The 21,750-nt window shown below is 43.1% G+C and overlaps 1 protein-coding gene across 1 annotated transcript in view; it reads right to left on the minus strand.

Moving 5' to 3' along the window:
• The window catches only part of LOC126474391 (ATP-dependent translocase ABCB1-like), a 194,693-nt gene that overhangs the window by 64,907 nt on the left and 108,036 nt on the right, over nt 1-21,750 (minus strand). The window contains exons 11-13 of the mRNA XM_050101859.1: nt 14,645-14,815; nt 12,197-12,368; nt 3,622-3,884 (exon numbers count right to left, since the gene is read on the minus strand). Of these exons, the coding sequence (XP_049957816.1) occupies nt 3,622-3,884; nt 12,197-12,368; nt 14,645-14,815 (606 nt within the window). The remainder of the gene's footprint in view (nt 1-3,621; nt 3,885-12,196; nt 12,369-14,644; nt 14,816-21,750) is intronic.

Below are 21,750 nucleotides of genomic sequence, written 5' to 3' on the forward strand. Positions count from 1 at the left end.
ATAACCGCACGGCCACTCCGGCCGGCATTCGTTTCCATTCTTCTCTGGAAGTCAGTCTTCCTGTTACTGGAAGGGCGCCACAGTCTCGATAAATCTGAAGACAGTTCTCCACTAGGCTTTATTTTAAAATACGCTGACGGGAGAAAACTGCAACGCCAAGAAGAAGTTGTGCTACATAAACGGGAGCTGGCAGGCGTATTTCTACACAGCATTATCAACACCTCACTGAGTTCGAAAGAGGCCGTGTAATAGGGTTACGATAAGCTGGAAGCTCGTTCTGCAATACTGAGAAACTCTTGGCACGAATACAGCGACTGTGCGTGAGTGCTGGCTGCTGTGGTCACGAGAAGACCTGGCTCCGGACTGCCACGTGGCACTTCTGAGAGGGATGACCTTCGTGTTCGTCTTACGGCTCTGGCGCATCTGCAGCAGCAATCTGAGCAGTAGGTGGCACCACAGTGTCACAATGATCTGTTACAAATCGGTTACTTCAAGGATAGCTCCGAACTAGACGCTCTGTAGCGTGCACTCCTCTTACCCCCAGCCACCGCCATTTGCGTCTTCAGAGGTGTCAAGCGAGAGCTTGTTGGAGGACAGGGTAGAGGTCTGTTGAAAGCTGGTTCCGACTCGGTGAGTGCAGTGTGTTAGTTAGAAGGAGTCAGCTGAGAACCTGCAACCAACCTGTCTCCATAGCAGACACACTGGACCTATACCTTTGATTTCGTACGACAGCAGAAGCACTACCATGGTTATCCCACACACCCTCACTGGAAGTTTCTACGTCTGTCTGGTGTTCTGACCTGTTTTGCTCTGCAGAGACGTTTCTTTGGCCTGCTAGATCACCAGATCTGTCTCCAATCTATCACATACGGGACATCATCGGACGACAACTCCAGCGTCATCCACAAACAGCATTAACTGTTCCTCTGTTGACCGACCAGGTGTATCAGGTATGAATCTCCACCCCACAAAATGAATTCAGCAACTGTGCAACACAATGCATAAAGGTTTGCGTGCTTGAGCTCAACATTCTGGCGGTTACACCGGTTATTAATGTACCAGCATTTCACATTTGCAGCGTCATATCTAGCGCTTCAATTAAAACGTGATCTTGCAATTCTGATCACATAAACATGTTACCTAGACAAATGTGTTCTCGAAAGTTCATTATATTCCATTAATTACTTTTGATGTTGAGATACTTTTCCTGTCATTATAGTAGTGTATTGAGCACTACCAGTTTCGAGCGTTGCTCCTTCTCAAGTGTATCTACAACAGATATGAATACGTCATCCTCGTCTAACAAAAACAGCCTGCACGACTACGCATGGCCCTCAATTTCTGTTTGACGAGGGTGACGGATTCAAGTCTGTGTTTCTACGATGTAACCGAGAATGGACGAGGCTCGAACCTAGTAGCGCCTAATATAATACTGTTGTACAATGTATATTTGTGGAACGATGTATGTCTTCATATACCTGGACTACAAGAAGTAGGGTCAGCGTGCAAATGTAAGTCTTTTCTGGCTGAAATTTTGTCTGAAGGAGGTCAGCAGACAAGCCCGTCATCGCAGGCACGGCCTCACAGACTGGAAAGTGCCTTGTCAATTCCATAATTCCTCGCCATTTTCGATAGTGATACATTCCGAGCCACATTATTCTCTGCAAATTAATTCTGAAATTTAATTCCTACCGATGGGGACGTGAGATATCCAGCATAAAAATATCCCGTCAGGTAAATGTTTATTGTAAAAGTCTTAAAAAATATGCGCAGTATCCTTATTACGGCATGGGGCGCTGTCCAATCCAAACTGAGCGGGGTCATGCGTACAGTAAGTCTTTACGTTAATAACATGCCGGAGGTGTGCTGAGCGAAAGTAAAATGGGTTACAAGTTTGAAAACATCAAATACAAACTAAAATACTTTATAATTTCTGAAGATCAGACACTATTATTGATGTACATCTATTTTCCATTTAATAATATTAAATTTCGAATGTCTGTGTTAAATTTTCGTTTGTTATTACACAAATGTTAATCTATACAAATAAAAATGTAATGTCAATTTGCTCAAAATCGTGTGTCTCCGAAAGTTATTAACCGACTGCTTTTAAATTTTGAAACAACGTTGAATTTCAATTCTGGCGTGCTCTTAGGTATCTAATTCTACATCTACTACATAAAGACATATATATATATATATATATATATATATATATATATATATATATATATATATATTAAGGGAAACATTGTTACGAAAAATCTCAAAATTTACATATCCAATTTACTTCAAATTTTTACGCTTTACGGTAAGAAACGTTTAGACACATACTGACTATATACCTTGTAGCAATATATGTAATGAAATGTTGTTAGGCCAGCCGTTGTGGCCTAGCGGTTCTAGGCGCTTCAGTCCGGAACCGCGCTGCTGCTACGGTCGCAGGTCCGAAAATGGCACTGAGCACAATGGGACTTAATATCTGAGGTCATCAGTCACCTAGACATAAACTACTTAAACCTAAGTAATCTAAGGACGTTACACACATCCATGCCCGAGGCAAGATTCGAACCTGCGACCGTAGCAGCAGCGCGGCTCAGGATTGAAGCGCGTAGTACCACTCGGCCACAGCGGCTGGCTCGCAGGTTCGAATCCTACCTCGGGCATGGATGTGTGTGAAGTGCTTAGGTTAGTTAGGTTTAAATAGTTCTAAGTCGAGGGGACTGATGACTCAGATGTTAAGTCCCATAGTGCTCAGAGGCATTTGAACGATTTGAAATGTTGCTAGGAAACAGGGACGCTGTATTTATGGTTTAATATGAGAAGAATACTACAACATAACTTGAATTTGCAATAAAAGAAAATAAACTGACGGACAGAGAGATGGGAGCAGGAGGAGACGGAGAGAGAGGGGGCGGCGGAGGAAAATATGGACAGAGGAAGGGAGGAGGACGTGATGGACTGAGAGGAAGGGACAAAGAGAAGGCGGCAGGAGATGGAGAGAGGGGGAGGGGAGTAAAATATAGGCAGAGAGAGGCGAGGGAGCAGGTGATGGACAGAGGGAGGAGGAAAAAGGAGCAGATGGAAAAAGAAAAGGGGAGATGGACATTAACAGAAAATAGAAGGTGATTAGGGTGTATGTCCAGTTCCCATACATATTAGAAACGTGTGCGTAATCTTTTCTTTCTTTCCCATTTAATCAGAGTAAGCCACAGAAAGAGCCGCTGGGTACAGCTAGTTAAAAATAAAAAGACACCACTTTTGTTAAGTAAGTGTTAATCAATATTTGAAATTAACATTTCCATGTAACACTAAATGTACAATTGAAATAACTTTTTTTGTTAATTTGGTAATAACAAGAATTAAACCATCGACTATTACAAGAACTGATGACAACACACTGACCTAGCGGTGACTATGTTAATGGAATAGAAATGTTTGATGCTTAATGCGCTTGGAAATCTTGTTTTGAAAGGCAAATTTTTCGACCATATTTTTAATTTCTTCTTTAAAACTGCAATGTACTGCTTTGAGAAATTCATGCCCGGCCACCGACGTTCAAGCATGGAGAAGAAGGGGGCCAGTTCACAAGTTCCTCCTGCAAACTGACTCAGCACTCACCCCGATGACGTCCCCGTAGATCATGCTGTAGACGGGGAAGCTGACGCCCACGATGAGCGCGCTGAGGGTGCCCGTGGCCAGCAGGGGCCACTCCGGGGCGCTGAGGCGAAGCACAGGCAGCACGCCCGCGTGGCCCACCGCCACCGCATCCTCCTCGTCTTCTGCATTCTCCACCACGTCATCTGCAGCAACCCTGTCGCCCACCACGGAGGACGTGTCGCTGCGTTCACTCTGCAGCCTCTCCAGGACCGGCCGGTCGTCTCCTACATACATATAACGCAGCTGACTACAAAATATCAAATGGCTCTGAGCACTATGGGACTTAATTGCTGTGGTCATCAGTCCCCTAGAACTTAGAACTACTTAAACCTAACTAACCTAAGGACATCACACACATCCATGCCCGATGCAGGATTCGAACCTGCGACCTTAACGGTCGCGCAGTTCCAAACTGTAGCGCCTAGAACCGCTCGGGCACTCCGGCCGGCGCAGCTGACTACACAAACGAACGCAAGTCCCTTACAGATTTCTACGCAACAGGTTAATTGAATGGTATAAGTTATACTGCGAAGAGGAAATATTCTATTTAACCGAAATACAGGGAACATGTATTCCGAAAGCATGGTTTTAACAGATATTGGTATAAAATTTTCTCGGGCTTCCAGCCGTGTCAGCTGGTTAAAATCCCAAGAGCTTTCCACGAGTTCTCCACGGCCATCGTCAAGTAGCAAAATGAATGCTGTGTCTCCGTGGAGCTGTTATATAGCCGTGCTCCCGGCTATGACGTCAATGATCGCTCTCTTCCTCGCCAAATATTTTCGTCTAGCGTCCGCTACGCCCGTGTCAAACTCGCGATGGCCGTGTCCCAGGCTGTGCTGAGCTGCAAAACGCCATCCTTGCTGATGGTGTTTTTAGACATTTGTATTTATATGGCTTCTGTTATAATGGCTATTCCAAAATCCTTACGTCGTCATAAGGACGGACGTTTCGTCGAATAGAATTCGTTGTCAAAAAAAAAAAATGGTTCAAATGGCTCTGAGCACTATGGGACTTAACATCTATGGTCACCATTCCCTACAACTTAGAACTACTTAAACCTAACTAACCTAAGGACATCACACAACACCCAGTCATCACGAGGCAGAGAAAAATTCGTTGTCGATTTTCTAAAGCGTGTTCTGTTCAAAATGGTTCAAATCGCTGTGAGCACTATGGGACTGAGGTCATCAGTCCCCTTGACTTAGAACTACTTAAACCTAACTAACCTAAGGACATCACACACATCCAAGCCCGAGGCAGGATTCGAACCTGCGACCGTAGCAGCAGCGCGGTTCCGGACTGAAGCGCCTAGAACCGCTCGGCCACAACGGCTGGCCGCTTGTTCTGTCGCGACTGATTTTTTTGAAAGGTCTGTAGTTATCAAGGCGAAGAGATTCTGTGATAGCATTGTAAAAGAAGCGATACAAATAAAAATATCCTGTAACACCATTAATAATGACGGCGGTTTGCAGCTCAGCGCAGCCTGGGACCCGGCCATACCGTGAAGTGGCGGCGGCGGACACGGGATGAAAATATTACATCTGGTGGTGAAGGCTGTGTAACGGCGAGACCACGGCGACATGGCAGTCATTTAGCAGCTGACATTGGTCGAGGAGAGCTCTATCGACAGCTTGTGGAATTTTAACCACCTGGTGTGGCTGGAAGCCCGAGGAGATTTTATTAATTCATATCGCCGCGAAATTATGCATTCTTACAAACTGGTATTGTGTTCGTTTTTACACATCTTATTGGAACGGATAAGTGTAGAAATAAGTGATGCAGTGGATTAAACATAGTAGACTATCTACCTAAGAAGCGGTACTGCACTTTAAAAAAATTGTGTTTGCTTCTTTAAATTAAAAAACACTAATTCATAAGTGGGGTACCATCAATCCATTCTACCTTTCTCAACACTTTCGAAACATCCCAAAAATTTTTGGCTTGTATACATATTCGCGCTTTTTTATGCTCAGAGAGGAGACAGTGGTTGTCATAAATACTGGAAGATAAGGAAATACAAAAATGTTCAGGGAAATTCAGGGATCCAAATGTACAAGCCGCTAAGGAATGAAATAAATAGGGAGTGCAGGGAAGCTAAGACGAAATGGCTGCAAGAAAAATGTGAAGAAATCGAAAAAGAAATGATTGTCGGAAGGGTTGACTCAGCATATAGAAATTTCGAAACAACCTTCGCTTGAATTAAAAGCAAGGGTGTTATCATTAAGAGTGCGACGGAAATTCCACTGTTAAATGCAGAGGAGAGAGCGGATAGATGGAAAAAGCGCACTGAAGTCCTCTGTGAGGAGGAAGATTGGTTTGATGTGTTGGAAGAAGAAACAGGAGTCGATGTAGAAGTGACAGGTGATCCAGTGTTAGAATCAAAATTTAAAAGAGTTTTGGAGGACTTAAGGTCAAATAAGACAGAAGGGATAAATAACGTTAAATCAAAATTTCTAAAATCGTTTGGGGAAGTGGCAACTAAACGACTATTCATGTTGGTGAGTAGAATGTATGAGTCTGGCGACATACCATCTGACTTTCGGAAAAATATCATCCACACAATTCCGAAGCCTGCAAGAGCTGGCAAGTGCGGAAATTATCGCACAATCAGCTTAACAGATCATGCATCAAAGTTACTTATAAGAATAACATACAAAAAAATGGAAAAGAAAATTGAGGAGACGTTAGAGCACGATCAATTTGGCTTTAGGAAAGGCAAAGGCACGACAGAACAATTCTGACGTTGTGGCTGACAATGAAAGCAACGCTAAAAAAAGTCAAGACACGTTCATAGGATTTGTAGACTTAGAAAAAGCGTCCGACAACGCAAAATGGTGCAAGATATTCGAATTCTGAGAAAAATAGGGGTAAAATATAGGGAGGGAGGGGTAATATACAATATGTACAAGAACAAAGAGGTGATAATAAGAGTGGGCGTACAGGAAGTACAAGAACACAGTGCTCGGATTAAAAAGGGTATAAGACAGGGATATAGCCTTTCGCCCATACTGTTCAATCTATACATCGAAGAAACAATGATGGAAATAAAAGAAAGGTACAGGAGTGGAATTTAAATTCAAGACTAAAGGATGTCGATGATACGATTCACTGATGAGATTGCTATCCTGAGTGAAAGTGAAGAACAATTACATGATCTCCTGAACGGAACTAACAGTCTAACGAGTACAGAATACGGACTGAGAACAAATGGTAGAAAAACGAAAGTAATGAGAAGTACCAGAAATGAGAACAGCAAGAAGTTAACATCATTACTGATGGTCACGAAGTAGATGAAATTAATGAATTCTGCTACCTAGGCAGCAAAATAACCGATGACCGACGGAGCATGGAGGACGTCAAAACTAGACTAGCACTGGAAAAAAAGGAACTTCTGGCCAAGAGATGTCTACTATTATCAAACATAGGCCGTAAAAAATGTGTGTGTGAATTCCTAAGGGACCAAACTGCTGAGGTCATCGGACCCTAGACTTACACACTACTGACTTAATCTAACTTATGCTAAGAGCCACACACACACCCATGCCCGAGGGAGGACTCGAAACTCCGGTGGGAGAGGCACGCAGTCCATGTCATGGCGCCTCAAACCACGCGGCCATGCCGCGCGGCAAAACATAGGCCGCAGTTTGAGGAAGAAATTTGTATGGTAGTGAAACATTGACTGTGAGAAAACATGAACAGAAGAGAATCGAAGCATTTGAGATATGGTGTTGCAGCAAAATGTGGAAAATTAGATGGACTGATAAGGTAAGGAATGAGGAGATTCTGTGCAGAATCTAAAAAAGGAGTGTATGGAAAACACTGTTAAGGCGAAGGGACAGGATGACAGGACGTCTGTTAAGACATCAATGAATGACATCTATGGTAATAGAGGGAGCTATAGAGGGCAAAATCTCTAGAGGAAGACGAATATTGGAATACATCCAGCAAATAATTGAGGACGTAGTTTGCAAGTTCTGGTCTGACATGAAGAGATTGGCACGGGGGAGTAATTCGTGGCGAGCCGCATCAAACCAGTCCGAAGACTTATGATTAAAAGAAGAAAGACAGTGATTGAAGAGCATAAAGAGCGAAGGAGTCAATGGCGATGTGAGAGAAAGAGAGGGACACAATGGCAGTGAAATATAGTTGAAGAATGATTGCCGGTGGGCAGGAACAAACTAAAGAGAAAGTGGAAGTGGGTGAGAGCAATGATAACGAAATGGCTCTGAGCACTATGCGACTTAACTTCTGAGGTCATCAGTCGCCTAGAACTTAGAACTAATTAAACCTAACTAACCTAAGGACATGACACACATCCATTCCCGAGGCAGGATTCGAACCTGAGACCGTAGCGATCGCTCGGCTCCGGACTGTAGCGCCTAGAACCGCACGGCCACTCCGGCCGGCAATGATAACGAGCCACAAGAGTTTATGGCCGTGACAACGAGGAAGAGAGTGACAGAGAGAAGATACAGCAGCAATTGGAGGGAATGATGAGATAGTAGCAGGAAGAGAGAGGAAGAGGGAGACAGTGACAGTGAGAGGAAACAATAGCAGTAGGACACAGCGACGGAGACTGTGGCAGTGGGACAGTGACAGTTATAGAGATGCAAAGAGATGGGGTGAATGAGTAAATGACAGTGGGTATGACCGACTCACAGCGATGAAGTAGCAGGCGTGAGCGAGTTGCAGTAAAGGGAGCTTGTGAGAGTGAGTTTTTTCTGCGTGTTAAAAAGAGCTAGAATACGTGCTCATGCCAAAATTTTTGGGAAAGTTTTTAAATATGGTGACGAAGGTAGAACGAAGCAGCTGATTCTTCACTTTTTAGTCAGTCTTTTAAAACAGGAGCATGTTAGCCTTTTTGTGCTCCTATAGCGGCATTTTTTCTCTGATAAGATCTATGTTCAATCACTGCAATCATTCAGTATCATCAAGAATCTAGTGGCGATTTAAAGAGGAACTATCGTAAGAATCTAGCCTTAGTGAAGACAGATGTCAGTCTGAGATTTATCGGACTCATCCGAAGGAACGGAACGCTTATACAACCCAAGTATGATCAATTCTTCAATACTGTTTTGTTTGCCTCACGAAGAAGTATTAACGAAATAAGGAGAGCCAGGAGCAAAGGCTAGTGCCTTGGGTGACGCATGTACAAACAATTTTACTCCTGTGTCCGATCCAATAGACCACGAAGACGTGTCTGGAGGAGCGGCCACCTGGATTCCTAACGGCGAGGGCTGAGGATGACGCGATCGCACCAAACGCGGAGGGAAAGATGAGGATACAGCTTCAGCGCTTCAGTCCGAAGAAAGTGGAAGACAACGAAGGGTTCGACAACGTGCTACTGAAAGAACCTGAAGCTCATCGAATGGCAGCTATTTTTAACAGCGTCTTGCCGTCCAGGTGGAAATGATATCACCCAAAAGAGCGGCAAGTAACCCCGGCTAGTGCAGAATTATCGACCGGTCACCCTGCTCTTCCCAGCTGCCCCCTCCCAACCTCCCCACCCTTTCTCGAAATTTCCGAGAGGCTGCACGCCAGGTATCTCCTCGATCGTGATTCTGTGGAAGGCCTCATAGGGAATGAACAGTTTGGCTTCCGGAGGGGCCATTCCATGACATCATAGCTGCGGTTACTGGTGGCGCAGACTCTGACAGCCCTGGAGCTTCGCTAGTACTTTGGTGCCGTACTCCTTGGCGTTAGGTTCCGTCTTGTACTGCGGTCTTGTGATCAGATCTTCTGTACACAGGGTATTGGCATCACTTCCCCTTCACTAATACTTCTCCAGAAGATAGTTCAGCGTTCATGTTGGCGACGGAAAGTCTGCAGATTGGCCTTCATGTAAACAAATTTGTGGTACGATCTTATGGGACCAAACTGCGGTCATCGGTCCCTGAACTTACACACTACTTAATGTAACTTAAACTAACTTACGCTATGGACAACACACACACCCATGCCCGAGGGAGGACTGGAACCTCCAAGGAGGGGGAGCCGCGCGGACCGTGACAAGACGCCCTAGAGCACGTGGCTATGCTGCGCGGCCTGGCCTTCACGTACAGGGGTCGAGCAGGGGTCGGTGTTCGGCCCTTTGAGCACTCATTTTTCTCATCCGACTTTCAGAAGGTGGTGGCCTATAGTCGGTTTGTACGCCGATGACACAGCGCTGATGCTAGGTCGCCATCTCTAACTTGATTCACAAAATGGCGACTTCAATGCCGCTTAGTCAGGCGCACGATTTCAAGAGAAGGAAGCTGCCTCCTAACTAGCCGCCTCGTCCATACCCAATGGTCCAGCACGGGCAAATACCTTGAGGGTGATTGTGCATAAGCATCTGATTTCGCTACCGCACATCCGGGACGATGAGTGTAGGGCGATGGTGCATTTCTGCGCTCTCTACCTCTAGCACAATCGGGAATCGCTTCTCCCATCACTGCAGGTAACCGCCGCTGCAAAAGATGAAGACCAACAGATCTATTCAACCCAGAGGACACTTCAACAAGTGAAGAACAAATCACAACTGTCCGACGCAAGATTTGAAGGAATAGATTGAGTGGCCAGCACTGAATCCGATCTACGTAGGCCTGCATTTCGAGTGCTTGCGAGAATGCGGTATCATTCTAGCGACGATAAGGGTCGGAAATGGAGAAATTATGTTCCGGTGTAACGTTGGCCCGAAACGTAACAGCAGAGAAAGCTGTGAGATGACGTCAGCCAACAGAACGCTGACTAGGACGACACCACGACAGCAGCAGCACCTATGCGAAGAGAATATAAGCGCCTCTCCAGCTAGCCTCGGCCGCACTAGAAGAGCCGCATGAGAAGACAGACACTAGAAGATGAGCCGTGATCTAAACGATTTAGCCGTGACTTGAGATCTATACTAATTTCTTGCATGGAAATTGTATATATCGAAGGACATTACTTGCATGTCGCCATTTGCTTGTGACCCATCTTGTACATACACAAGTTAAACATTGTCAATTTAATTTATTGTAATAAACTCCATTAGTAAGATCTGCTTGAATTGTTGTCTGGCTATCCGAGAAAACAGCTTCCTAGACACCCTATATTAGACGAGTGGGCAGGATCCCACAAATTCAATGACATAAAAGACTGAAAAAGGACACGTTGTTATGGCTGAGCATCTGATAACCAGCATCTCGCAAAAGGTGAAGACTGGCGGCTGCTCGCTTGCTACTATCGTGAACACGTTTCTTGTTATGCCAGGAAAGTGGTATTGTAGAGATACATCATTCAGATGAAGGCTGTTTCGACATGTACCGCAGCACGCACGCAAGTCTGCGGTGCCAATATTATCCACGGGACATGTAGTAGCAATGTAAGCATCGTGACACCTGTGGCCTGCGTCTTTTACCTCTACATACTTGATGTCTTCCCCGACAGAGCTTCCGTCTTTCAGCAGGTCAGAATCGTGCTTCACTAATCTGAGTAATTTAACAGTAAGGTAGGGAATTCATGTTGATTTCTTGGCCGCCGAATTCGCCTAATCTCAAGCTGAGGGGACTAATTTGGGACGCTATTCAACGCCGCCTCCACTCCTATGAACCCGCGACCATTAATTAACGGGAATGGCATCACCTGCATGTAGGCATCTGACGTCGTATACCTTCGAAAGCTTTACCAAGCTCTTGTCGAATCCGCCGGCCGGAATGGCCGAGCGGTTCTAGGCGCTACAGTCTGGAACCGCGCGACCGCTACAGTCGCATGTTCGAATCCTGCCTCGGGCATGGATGTGTGTGATGTCCTTAGGTTACTTAGGTTTAAGTAGTTCTAAGTTCTAGGGGACTGATGACCTCAGAAGTTAAGTCCCATAGTGCTCAGAGCCATTTGAATCTTGTCGAATGCGCACCATGCAGAATTGCTGATATATTGTGTTCCAAAGATAAACCAACGCGCAATTAAAAAAATGTTCATAAAACTTTGACTCGTTAGTGTATGCTTCGTGCGCAAAAATTAGCAACGTCAGTTACTTTTAGGAAGTCAAAGTGAAGTTTCGTATTCACCACAAAATAAATAGTAAGGTCTGAAGCAAAGGTTAGTTACTCTGAATGTTATGTCTGAAAGTAACTGTTTGCTGTAGAGTGTATTTATTGATGCTGATAGCAGTAGTAAAAGGAAAAAGATGAAAGCTTTTCCTCTTTTCCTATTCCTCTCTGATAGGATCAAAATAGCAAACAAATTTCACGCTCCTTTCGGTGGCTGCAACGCTAACAATTGTGTGTCTAATGCTGTGTCCTATAAAAATGTCGATAATTTAAACTGAGATAATATGAACAATCGAAGGATTAGAAATGCCTCCCCTTCCTTTTCGGATGGATCATCAAAATCGAGTGATGAAGTTTCCTCTACCACAAGGACGCGATCGAACTAACTCTGGGTTGTAGTGTTGTCGTTCAAGAACACGATAATTCCGGAAGCAGCATTTCACAGTTGTGTACAATTGTCGTTTTCAAAATATTTCGTGTTATATATAACAATTCAGGGTACTTACCTATGCGTTTGCCGGTTTAGTTAGTCTTCAGTTGAGTAGTGACGAGCGCGTGGTAATGGCTGTTGAGCGCCATCAGCTGGTCGTGGCTTCCCTCCTCGACAACGACTCCTCCAGACAGAACAACGATCCTGTCCGCATTGCGTACCGTAGACAACCGATGTGCTACAAGGATCGTCGTTCGCCCCCCGATGGCCTGAAATGTATTTTTTTTTTTTTTTTACTTACAACTACTATGCAGCCTACTGTTTTCTGACTTCCGGTGAGCATACTGAAGTGGACTTCGACACAATTTATTTTTGTTCTTATGCAAATTACACTCATGCATTCAGATTGTACTACTCATGTGACTTGGAGTTCTCAGTTGCTCACGTATACTCACTGCACTATCGACGTGCTAAGTGATGTACGTGGAACTGTACAATACCGAGCAGAGCAGCGTGAAGTGGAACACCACGCAGTCATGGCACTGTTTTGGATGCTTTATTACCAATGTACATTCATCCCTAGATTCTGAGAGCCTATATGTGAAAGTTTCTTCATTTTTAACCGTTAGGAAAGAGGATTGTGAACTGTAGCGTGGTCATACTGATATTGAAGTTGATTATGAGAAAATGTTAAAAGCTACGAGAGCAGATGAACAATCAAGAAAGTATATGAGAGGATTCTGGACGATGCTCTTGTAAAACATTCTGTATTATTTCTCTGACGTAGCAGTAACTATAGTCTCAGTTATTTACGACACTTGTAATTAGAGATGGTATACCTCCCTCTGTTTTTCATCTGTTATAGCAGTTTCTGTCGTCTTCCGAGTGGATCACCTCCAAGATAAGTCCGACTTTGTTCGAATTTAATTTCCTACATCATAATTATTATAACAGAAGGAGTAATTTGCACACAGACTTCCATCAAATTTGGAGTAATTTCCATTCAAAAAACAGCGAGTTACATCAACACAGTATTCTAGGTGGGGCATGTGACTAAAGCGCCTGAAGCTGTACTAGAAAGAAATCGTGTAAAGTGTACTGTTTTACACAGTGGTTGCCACTTGACATACGTCATGATGCTACAGATATCAAATGCAATTTTTAATTGATTTTAACTCAGTTTTCGTTCTTGGTCAAGAAATTTTCTTCTTGCCCTAGTAATGTTGGGTACGATGAATGTGTTCAGCGATGAATTTGTGGCAATGTATTGTTGACGAGTGCTCGGCTTGAGTAACCAGAAGCCACTAAATAAAAAAATGGACAATATTAGGATTATATAGAAGGTATGGGTTGGTTATTTTAGGGCTCATACATTGTCAGATGGAACCATGCGACGTTATTAACGTTTACATAATACATTACTGAGAAACCCGGCGTTACGAGGGTCAGGATATATGGCACGGGAGGAGAGCACCATGCATACATAAACATATCTCATTAAGGATATTATTAATTACATTATCATGTTAGGAAGGTAGTTTGGGTGCGATGCGCGGAAGTGCGAGAGTGTGATGTGCAACATATCCACGAAATGTGGATCATTAAATACTCTTAGGGAAAGTTATATAATATATTACTTAGGAGCTTTACCGCACGTGTGAAAATATTTTTATTGGTTCATTCATGGGGCAGCGTTTCACCCATACAGCGTTTCGTAGGTCAAAGAATATACAGCTTCTCCTAAGACTATTTATTGCCCTGTATTTCGCGAATTTTTGTTAGCCACACTCGCCCAATGCCACGTACCGCGACTAAACTCCCTTACTAACAGCACGAGACCAACGGCTTTCTACCACCGCAACCACTAGTTGGTGGCAGTGGGTGGTTATGGAGAAAAATCTGTCAGTATACACACACAAACCTTTTATATACAGATTTAACTTGATTATGTCAAGGTAGAGAAATGTGGCAGGATATACTGGTCAGGTGAATTATGAATAGTAAGGTCCAAAAATTTTAGAAGATGACAAAATGGTTCAAATGGCTCTGAGCACTATGGGACTTAACATCTCAGGTCATGAGTCCCCTAGAACTTAGAACTACTTAAACCTAACTAACCTAAGGACATCACACACATCCATGCCCTAGGCAGGATTCGAACCAGCGGCCGTAGCGGTCGCACGGTTGCAGACTGAAGCGCCTAGAACCACTCGGCCACCAGCGGCCAGCTAGAAGATGACAAATGCAGGCTTAAATGCGAGCGGTAATAGAGGATGTAAAACTAAAATATTCGTATTACTGGCTTCAGAAATTTATTTCCATCTTCAGGTATGAAAATTAATCAAAAAACAGTTTCGTAACGGTGTATAAAGTCAAGTTATATGCGCTTTTAATTTCGTGAAATGGTATACAATATGTCAGTGAAGTATATGTCATCTCTTCCACCTTGTGACGACTGTGTATGTGTGTGTGCGTCTTAAACCAAAGTATGTGGAGGTAACGTGGTAACCGTATTAGACGTGGACGTGAGTTGCTCGCCGCTCACCCTGTCTAGCGCGGCCTGCACCTTGGCCTCGCTGCTGGTGTCCAGAGCAGAGGTGGCCTCGTCCAGCAGCAGGATCTTGGGGCGGCGCACCAGCGCCCTGGCGATGGCGATGCGCTGCTTCTGGCCGCCCGACAGCTGGGCCCCGCGCTCTCCTACCAGCGTGTCGTAGCCCTGTGTACAGTAAGCGAAGGGAGAAAAATAAGAGTGTAACGTCCTGACGGAGCACAAGCTCGGATTTAAGAGAGCATGGGGAACGATATCGGTTGTGCCCTTTTCAAAGGAACCATCCCGGATTTTCCCTGGAGAAATTTAGGGATAACACAGAAAACCTAAATCCGGATGGCCTGACGAGAATCTGAAACGTCGTCCTGAATCTAGTGTGCTAACCGCTGCGCCACCTCGCTCGGTCTGCGTCAGTACACGGAAGGTCTGTTTTAGGTGCAGTGAAGAAACGCTTGACGCGCAAAAGTTTAGAACTCTAAAGTAAGAGAAATTTTGGGCATGTTGGTATTCCCTCGCTCTATTTGCAGATGGAATTGGAAACGTTATGACTTTCGATGTTACAAGTACCCTCCGCCATGCAACATAGGGTGCAAATGGTTCAAATGGCTCTGAGCACTGTGGGACTTAACATCTGAGGGCATAGTCCCCTAGAACTTAGAACTACTTAAGCCTAACTAACCTGAGGACATCACACACATCCATGCCTGGCAGGATTCGAACCTGTGACCGTAGCGGTCATCCGGTTCCGGAATGAAGCGCCTAGAACCGCTAGGCCACTACGTCCGGCGCAACATAGGGTTCCTCGCGAATATGTTTGTAGATGTAGATGTAACAGACTGATCGCACAAGTGATGGCTGCAGTTAGAAATGTACAATTTATTTTATTTTGTTTTATTTTATTTTATTTTATTTATTTATTTATTTTTTTGTTTGATGTCATCTACTGATGACCTGGCACCTACTTTCTAAGACAGGTCATATTTTCACAACATGAAATTGAACATGTACAGAATGTTCTTATTTATAATAAGGTATAAAAATGTTGCAGCTTAAGATACTTACAGACTTGAAAGTAATTAAGAAATGAAAATCTTTAAAATTAAAGATCCATGAACAGAAAATACAAATTTAGGAAGATAGAAAAGAGTTTATGACATATTATCACTTTATGGCATGTTATAAATTCAGAGAAATATTGTAAAATAACGTGAGTCTTGTATTTAAGGAGGATAAATACAAGATAATAAGAAAGTACACAGATTTGAATTACAGATACCGTCACCTAGTTACCTTGGGTTTTAGGGCTCGGCAGCTTATCGTGCCTGTACAGGTAGCGTATAAAATATATCTTTAATATACATCGGATAAATTTACGTGTTCAGATTATATTTGTATTACTTGTATTTTACATTTGTTACAGGTCATATGTGCTTTACACAGGGCATAATGAGTACTTTATTTGTGTATCTTTGACTCATTATTTCCGCAAGTTCTGTGCTTGGTGTTTGTGGTGTCTCTAAGGTGAAACATTATCTAAGCTTCAGTAACCAGTTGCATGATTTTGATTACAGGTATTATTTTACCTACGCTTAATAAATAATTATATCACTTAAATTACACATATTACTCAAGACTTTTCTACATGTATTTAAATTACAGTTAATCCATGTCTGTGTTCCTTAATTTCGTCTTCTGAGTCTGTTTCTGTGTTTGTGTCTGGGTCTGTATCATTTCAAGAATCCTGGATCGTTGAGCGCCCTACAAGCCCGTGTGTGTCTGTTACCTCACATTTGCGAATGTGATTGCTCTTGTTTCCATAATTTGTGTAACGTACGTGACACTTTACCGGTTATGTAAGGTACGTGATACATTATCGGTTAGATCATTATGTCATTCAGTATACTCCAATCGTTCGACTGTCGTAGAATTTGTGCTACGTTGTCATATTCAGTTCGTGCTCGTATGTGTGTGAGTCCGTCACAGTGTAAAGTGAATGTTCGGGAGTTCCTAGTTCTCCGCAAGTGCACTTGGGTGTTCGGCTGAGACCAAACAAGTGGAGGTGCTCTAGGTATGGATCACAGCCACAGAGAAAATGGACCACGCCAACTGCGGGATCTGTAAGTTTTAGCCTTACTCGTTCCTTGGTGTTTGGGAAAAAGGCGTAGACGTGACGCCCCTTCTCTGTCGAGACCCATTCTCTTCTGCGAGGTATCATTTCAGCAGCGGTATAGTTGGGCCTTTCCGTGATATCCTCTCCTATAATTTCAAATACCTTGTCGTGTCTGCCTTTCATCAATCAGTACATTGCTGCTCTTTGACCGACAGTTACGTCAATGGGGCGCATCCTCATCACCCGCATAGTACCTCTGCCTTGTTGAGCCAAGGCACCCACCATCCCGAGCTGAACATTTCTTCACCCTGGGCCCAGACCGTCGCTGAAACCATACTATGTATTCGAGTAGTGCGATACGATATGCACGTGTTGTCTTTATGGGCAATCTATGTTTTGTACTACTTAGTTTTGCTAATTTATGTACTATTTTCATTGCTTTGTCAGTTGTGATTCTGACATGTTCAGTATATTTTAGTTTGTCGTCAACGTGCAAACCTAGATATTTTATCATTCTATTGCGCTGGAAGTTTGTGTTATATAGCTGATGCTTGGGTTTCTTTTAAGTTCGCCTTAGTATACGATTTTATTAGCTGCAGTTGTTAGTTTATTGTTACCACACCATTCATTGATGCCTACGAAGACCTGCGCAGCGTATTGCTAATAGCGTCTTCTTGAGTTAACAGATGCAACTACGAGCGCATCATCAGCATACGCTGCTATCCTCTTTGCCCGTCATCTCTGTCTAGGTTGTCTATCAGCGGCATATTCTTGAAGAAAAGCAAATGGAGTCTATCAGCGGCTCAATAGCGATGACCCAGAACATGGGTCACTGCTCAATAGCAATGACTCAGATTGTGAGTCCACATATGGACACCTTTCGGCATCCTGTAGTGATTTTCTTGACAACTCTTCAGTGGCCTGCTCACATTCTTCAACTCTGTCTCTGAAGTAATCTAGAAAGCTGATATATGAAGCTGTTGTGATTTGCATTTGTCTTAACTTTGCGATTACACAGACCACGAAAGGTTGTCAAAAGCACCAGATGTATCAATTAATATTGCCATCATATATTTTCCCTATGTGCTGCCCTATTTTTTGCACCGTCAATAAACTTGCTTGGCCGGAACCCATAATAATGTGGACTGAGGCCCAGAAGCGGTCTGTGTGACTGCAGTCTGTCACATAGCAGTTTCTCCTGGACCTTGCGTGGTACAGTCAGTAGAGAGTTCGGTCTATATGATTTTGGGTCTAATGAGTCTTTGTCCTCTAATTTTTTTGTCAATTACTGAATTGAGCGTCTTCCAACAAGCGTATATTTATTCCCTCTTGCTGTAAAGAGTCATTAAATATGTCCCTCAGGTAGGGGACGATCTGTTGTCGAGCAAATCTAATGGTTTCTGAGTGGACTCCATCTGGGATCGAAGCTTTTTTGTCCTTAAGTTTCGTTATTGCCAGCGCGGCCTCCTCACGAGCGAAAGGAGCAGTGATTGTGATGTTCTTGTGAAGGGTCATCGTCTGGCAGTAGCATGTTTAGCAGATACTTTACCGAGTATCTCCAGCTCTGCGTCATGTACCGTTTTGTCGCTATGATATTAGCTTAACCGTTGGTGTTTCAATTCTCTCAGTTTATATTTTGAAGGACTCTCCCTACGTGTTACTCTGAAAGTTTGTCCTGACAAAATTGTCCCATCGGTCCGACCTTGTTTTTGTAATTCATCTTTGTATCCCCGTTCGGCTTCAAGGTACTGTTGCAGTCTGACTTCTTCTTGTTGTCTTTGCTCGTTGATAGTATCGTCTTTTATCACGTGAGTTTTCCTTTCTTTTGTTAATAATGTCGACTATGGTATACTTTATTTACGTATGTTATTGATTAATGGATTATAGCGATTTGATCTCTCTGTAACAGGTCGGTTAATATGTATATTCTCTAATCAACGCTTCGTCGGGCACTCTGCAAGTGTAATTTTTCTATAGTATCTTTTAATGTCTGCCAGTTTACCCTGCTCAGCAGCAATCGCGGATGTTGTAGAGTGAGTGTGTTTGTACTTTGTGTGTAGTAATCTGTATAATTTTTACATTGCGATCACTGAGCGTTGCTCTGTCATGTACTTGCCATTCAGTGGTATGTGTTACAAATGTTATGTTTGCTAATGAAATGCCGGCCGCGGTGGTCTCGCGGTTCTAGGCGCGCAGTCCGGAACCGCGCGACTGCTACGGTCGCAGGTTCGAATCCTGCCTCGGGCATGGATGTGTGTGATGTCCTTAGGTTAGTTAGGTTTAAGTAGTTCTAAGTTCTAGGGGACTGATGACCACAGCTGTTAAGTCCCATAGTGCTCAGAGCCATTTGAACCATTTTTTGCTAATGAAATGTCTAGTTTACTGATACCTCCGACATTTCCACGGCATGTCGGGGCTTACCCTGCCTTATTGAGAATAAAAAGGCTACACTCCCTTATGATGTCCGTTGTTACTTGTTCTCTGACATCTGCTCCATCAGCACGCCCGAGTGCTGAGCTTGCGTTAATGTCGTCGGGGATGAGTAATCTTTTGCACCTGGAGAAACTTGTTATTTCCCTAACTGTACCTGCAAAGGGTTCAATGTCATATGAGTAATGTGCATATCATGATGTGACTGTCCATGATTCCACTCCCAGTGTAATTTCTGCTGTTACAAAGTGTTCAGCACATAGTTGTGTTATTTTTATCACTATAATTCGTGTATTTGCTACCAGGAATGCTGCTTTCGCCTCCATTACCCCTATAATTACCATATATTGCGTTAAGAGACCAGGTAATTTACCATCACGCATGTACGGTTGCTGTGAACAAGTGACATCTACCTCTATCTTCTCCCATCAACTTAGTTCTGAGCTAACCAGTTGTACGATCTTGACGATAGGCAAAGCTGTTGGCTCAAGTTTGTTTAATATCAAAGTAAACGTGACCGTTTGCTCTCAATAAGTCCTTGTAGATGTTATTTAGGTCCAAACCTTTTCCCCTCCGCGTGCATACCACCCTCAGGACTCTACAATGCTCTCGTTTATCAGCTGGGAGGTTTTATGTTCGTAGGGCCATGCGATCAGTCTGTTCCGTAGTTGAAGACGTACATCAGATACGTCTCGCTATGTTTCTGCCTCTGTATGTTGTCTGCTAAAAGGAGATATAGACTCTGTATTTCGATAATGAACATCCGTCTAAATCTAAGCACGGTTCGACAGACATCAACACATGTATTTGCGCAACGGTACAATCATCAGTATTTTAGAGACGCTCTGGTGTGGCTCGATTAATAAAAAATCTCTGTAGGCTACTAATGGCTAATTCCCATCCTTAGATGTACGAATAAAAATTTAAATCACATATACAATTACTCATACGTGTACTGATCTTTCAGCATTACCTATTACATACACTGTGGCTATAATGAAGGATATTTATTGTTTAAACTGGACAGATGGACGAAATGGTTCACTGAACAGCTGAGTATAATTGCGGAGTCTGAAAATGAGATTTTATTAGGAAATAAATACATGGACGTAAGTCCCGAAAAAGAATTATCATTTTGCTCATGTGGTTTCTCAAATTTGCCAGATACCATCCATGGAAGGTAATGTTAAATGTAGAGACCACTGCTCTTTCACTGGAGCACATCAGATTGTTGCACATGTCGGCTGTAAAGTGGACAATAAGTCACAATTTACATTCCCAGTCTTACTTCACGATCTGAGTAGTTGTTATGGTCATTCCATAATCACAACAAGTAAACAGACGATCATACACAGTGAGTGATAAAGAAGTTAAGCTAATCCAGAGTCGCATGTCTCTGCTGCCGTCGAATGTGGGGAAGTATAAATCATTCCTGAAGAGTATTGTAGTAAGAGAGCAAGAGAGGAGATGCTATCGAAATGTAAGATTTATGGATTGGCTTAAGGTTTTGGCATGATCTCTCGAAAGGTGGCAGGGTTTGGTGCAGGACAGGTGCTAGGTACCATGTAACAGCGAGTCACCGACTTACAAATCCTGAAGATCCAGAGACTCAAGTGGCACACATGATGAGCTCTTAGGTTGATAAAATGAGTGAATGTATAAAATCAAAACCTGATACATTTCCTGAAGAGACTAACATTGTTGATAGACATACTATGCACGATCTAAAGATTGCGGATACTTCACCTGATTATTAATAGATTTATAAAATTATTATTTGCAAACTAAATTGAAACTAAATTTGTTAGTAAAATCCATAACTAATAATGCAGACGCTCGATGTATGAATATAATACGCCGTTTTGGAGTTCTTCATGTTAGCTATGGAACGAACAAGTCTCTATTGTCGTTAAACAAATAAGGAAACAGTTATAAATTGCTCAGTGAATATCAAGAAAAAAGGTGCCTAAACTAACATTTCTCCACAGGTATACACGTGATTAATGACTGCGCAAAAGTCCTATCCCATTAACGCAAGAATCCATATGTTTCTTTAGTGATATTTCGATAACTTTATATATGTGATATTGTCATTTCACTATCATAGGACTGCTGCTCAAGAGTGTGTAAAGATGTCATGTCGGCTATTTTCAGAAACAGTTTCGGAAATAGAGAAACGAGATAAAGAAACCAAATCGTTTCTACTAAATGTAGAGTCAGTACTGAAACAAGAAATCATAAATTTAATCAAGAGTACTTAATATTTATATCTACATTTGTGTACGCTTTATAATACGTCACGAATGGTGACCAGGTTGAATGATACCGTGTTACTACAGAGCTCATACGACCAAGGTTTTAAATAGGCAAGGAAGACAGAGTTCGAGGTCTTTTGTTGCTGTGTGGTAGGATTGGAAGGTGTTTCGAACGCACTCTGCCGTCACAGGGACATTTGAGCTGAAGTATGTTATTTTGGGGTTAAAAACATTTCGGTATCCACCAGTTCAGAATTTAGAATGCTTTCGAATGCTACAGGAACACTTGAGCTTAAGAGTGTTATTTT

The sequence above is a fragment of the Schistocerca serialis genome, chromosome 4 (genome assembly GCF_023864345.2).
Source record: "Schistocerca serialis cubense isolate TAMUIC-IGC-003099 chromosome 4, iqSchSeri2.2, whole genome shotgun sequence".
Taxonomy (NCBI): Eukaryota; Metazoa; Arthropoda; class Insecta; order Orthoptera; family Acrididae; genus Schistocerca; species Schistocerca serialis.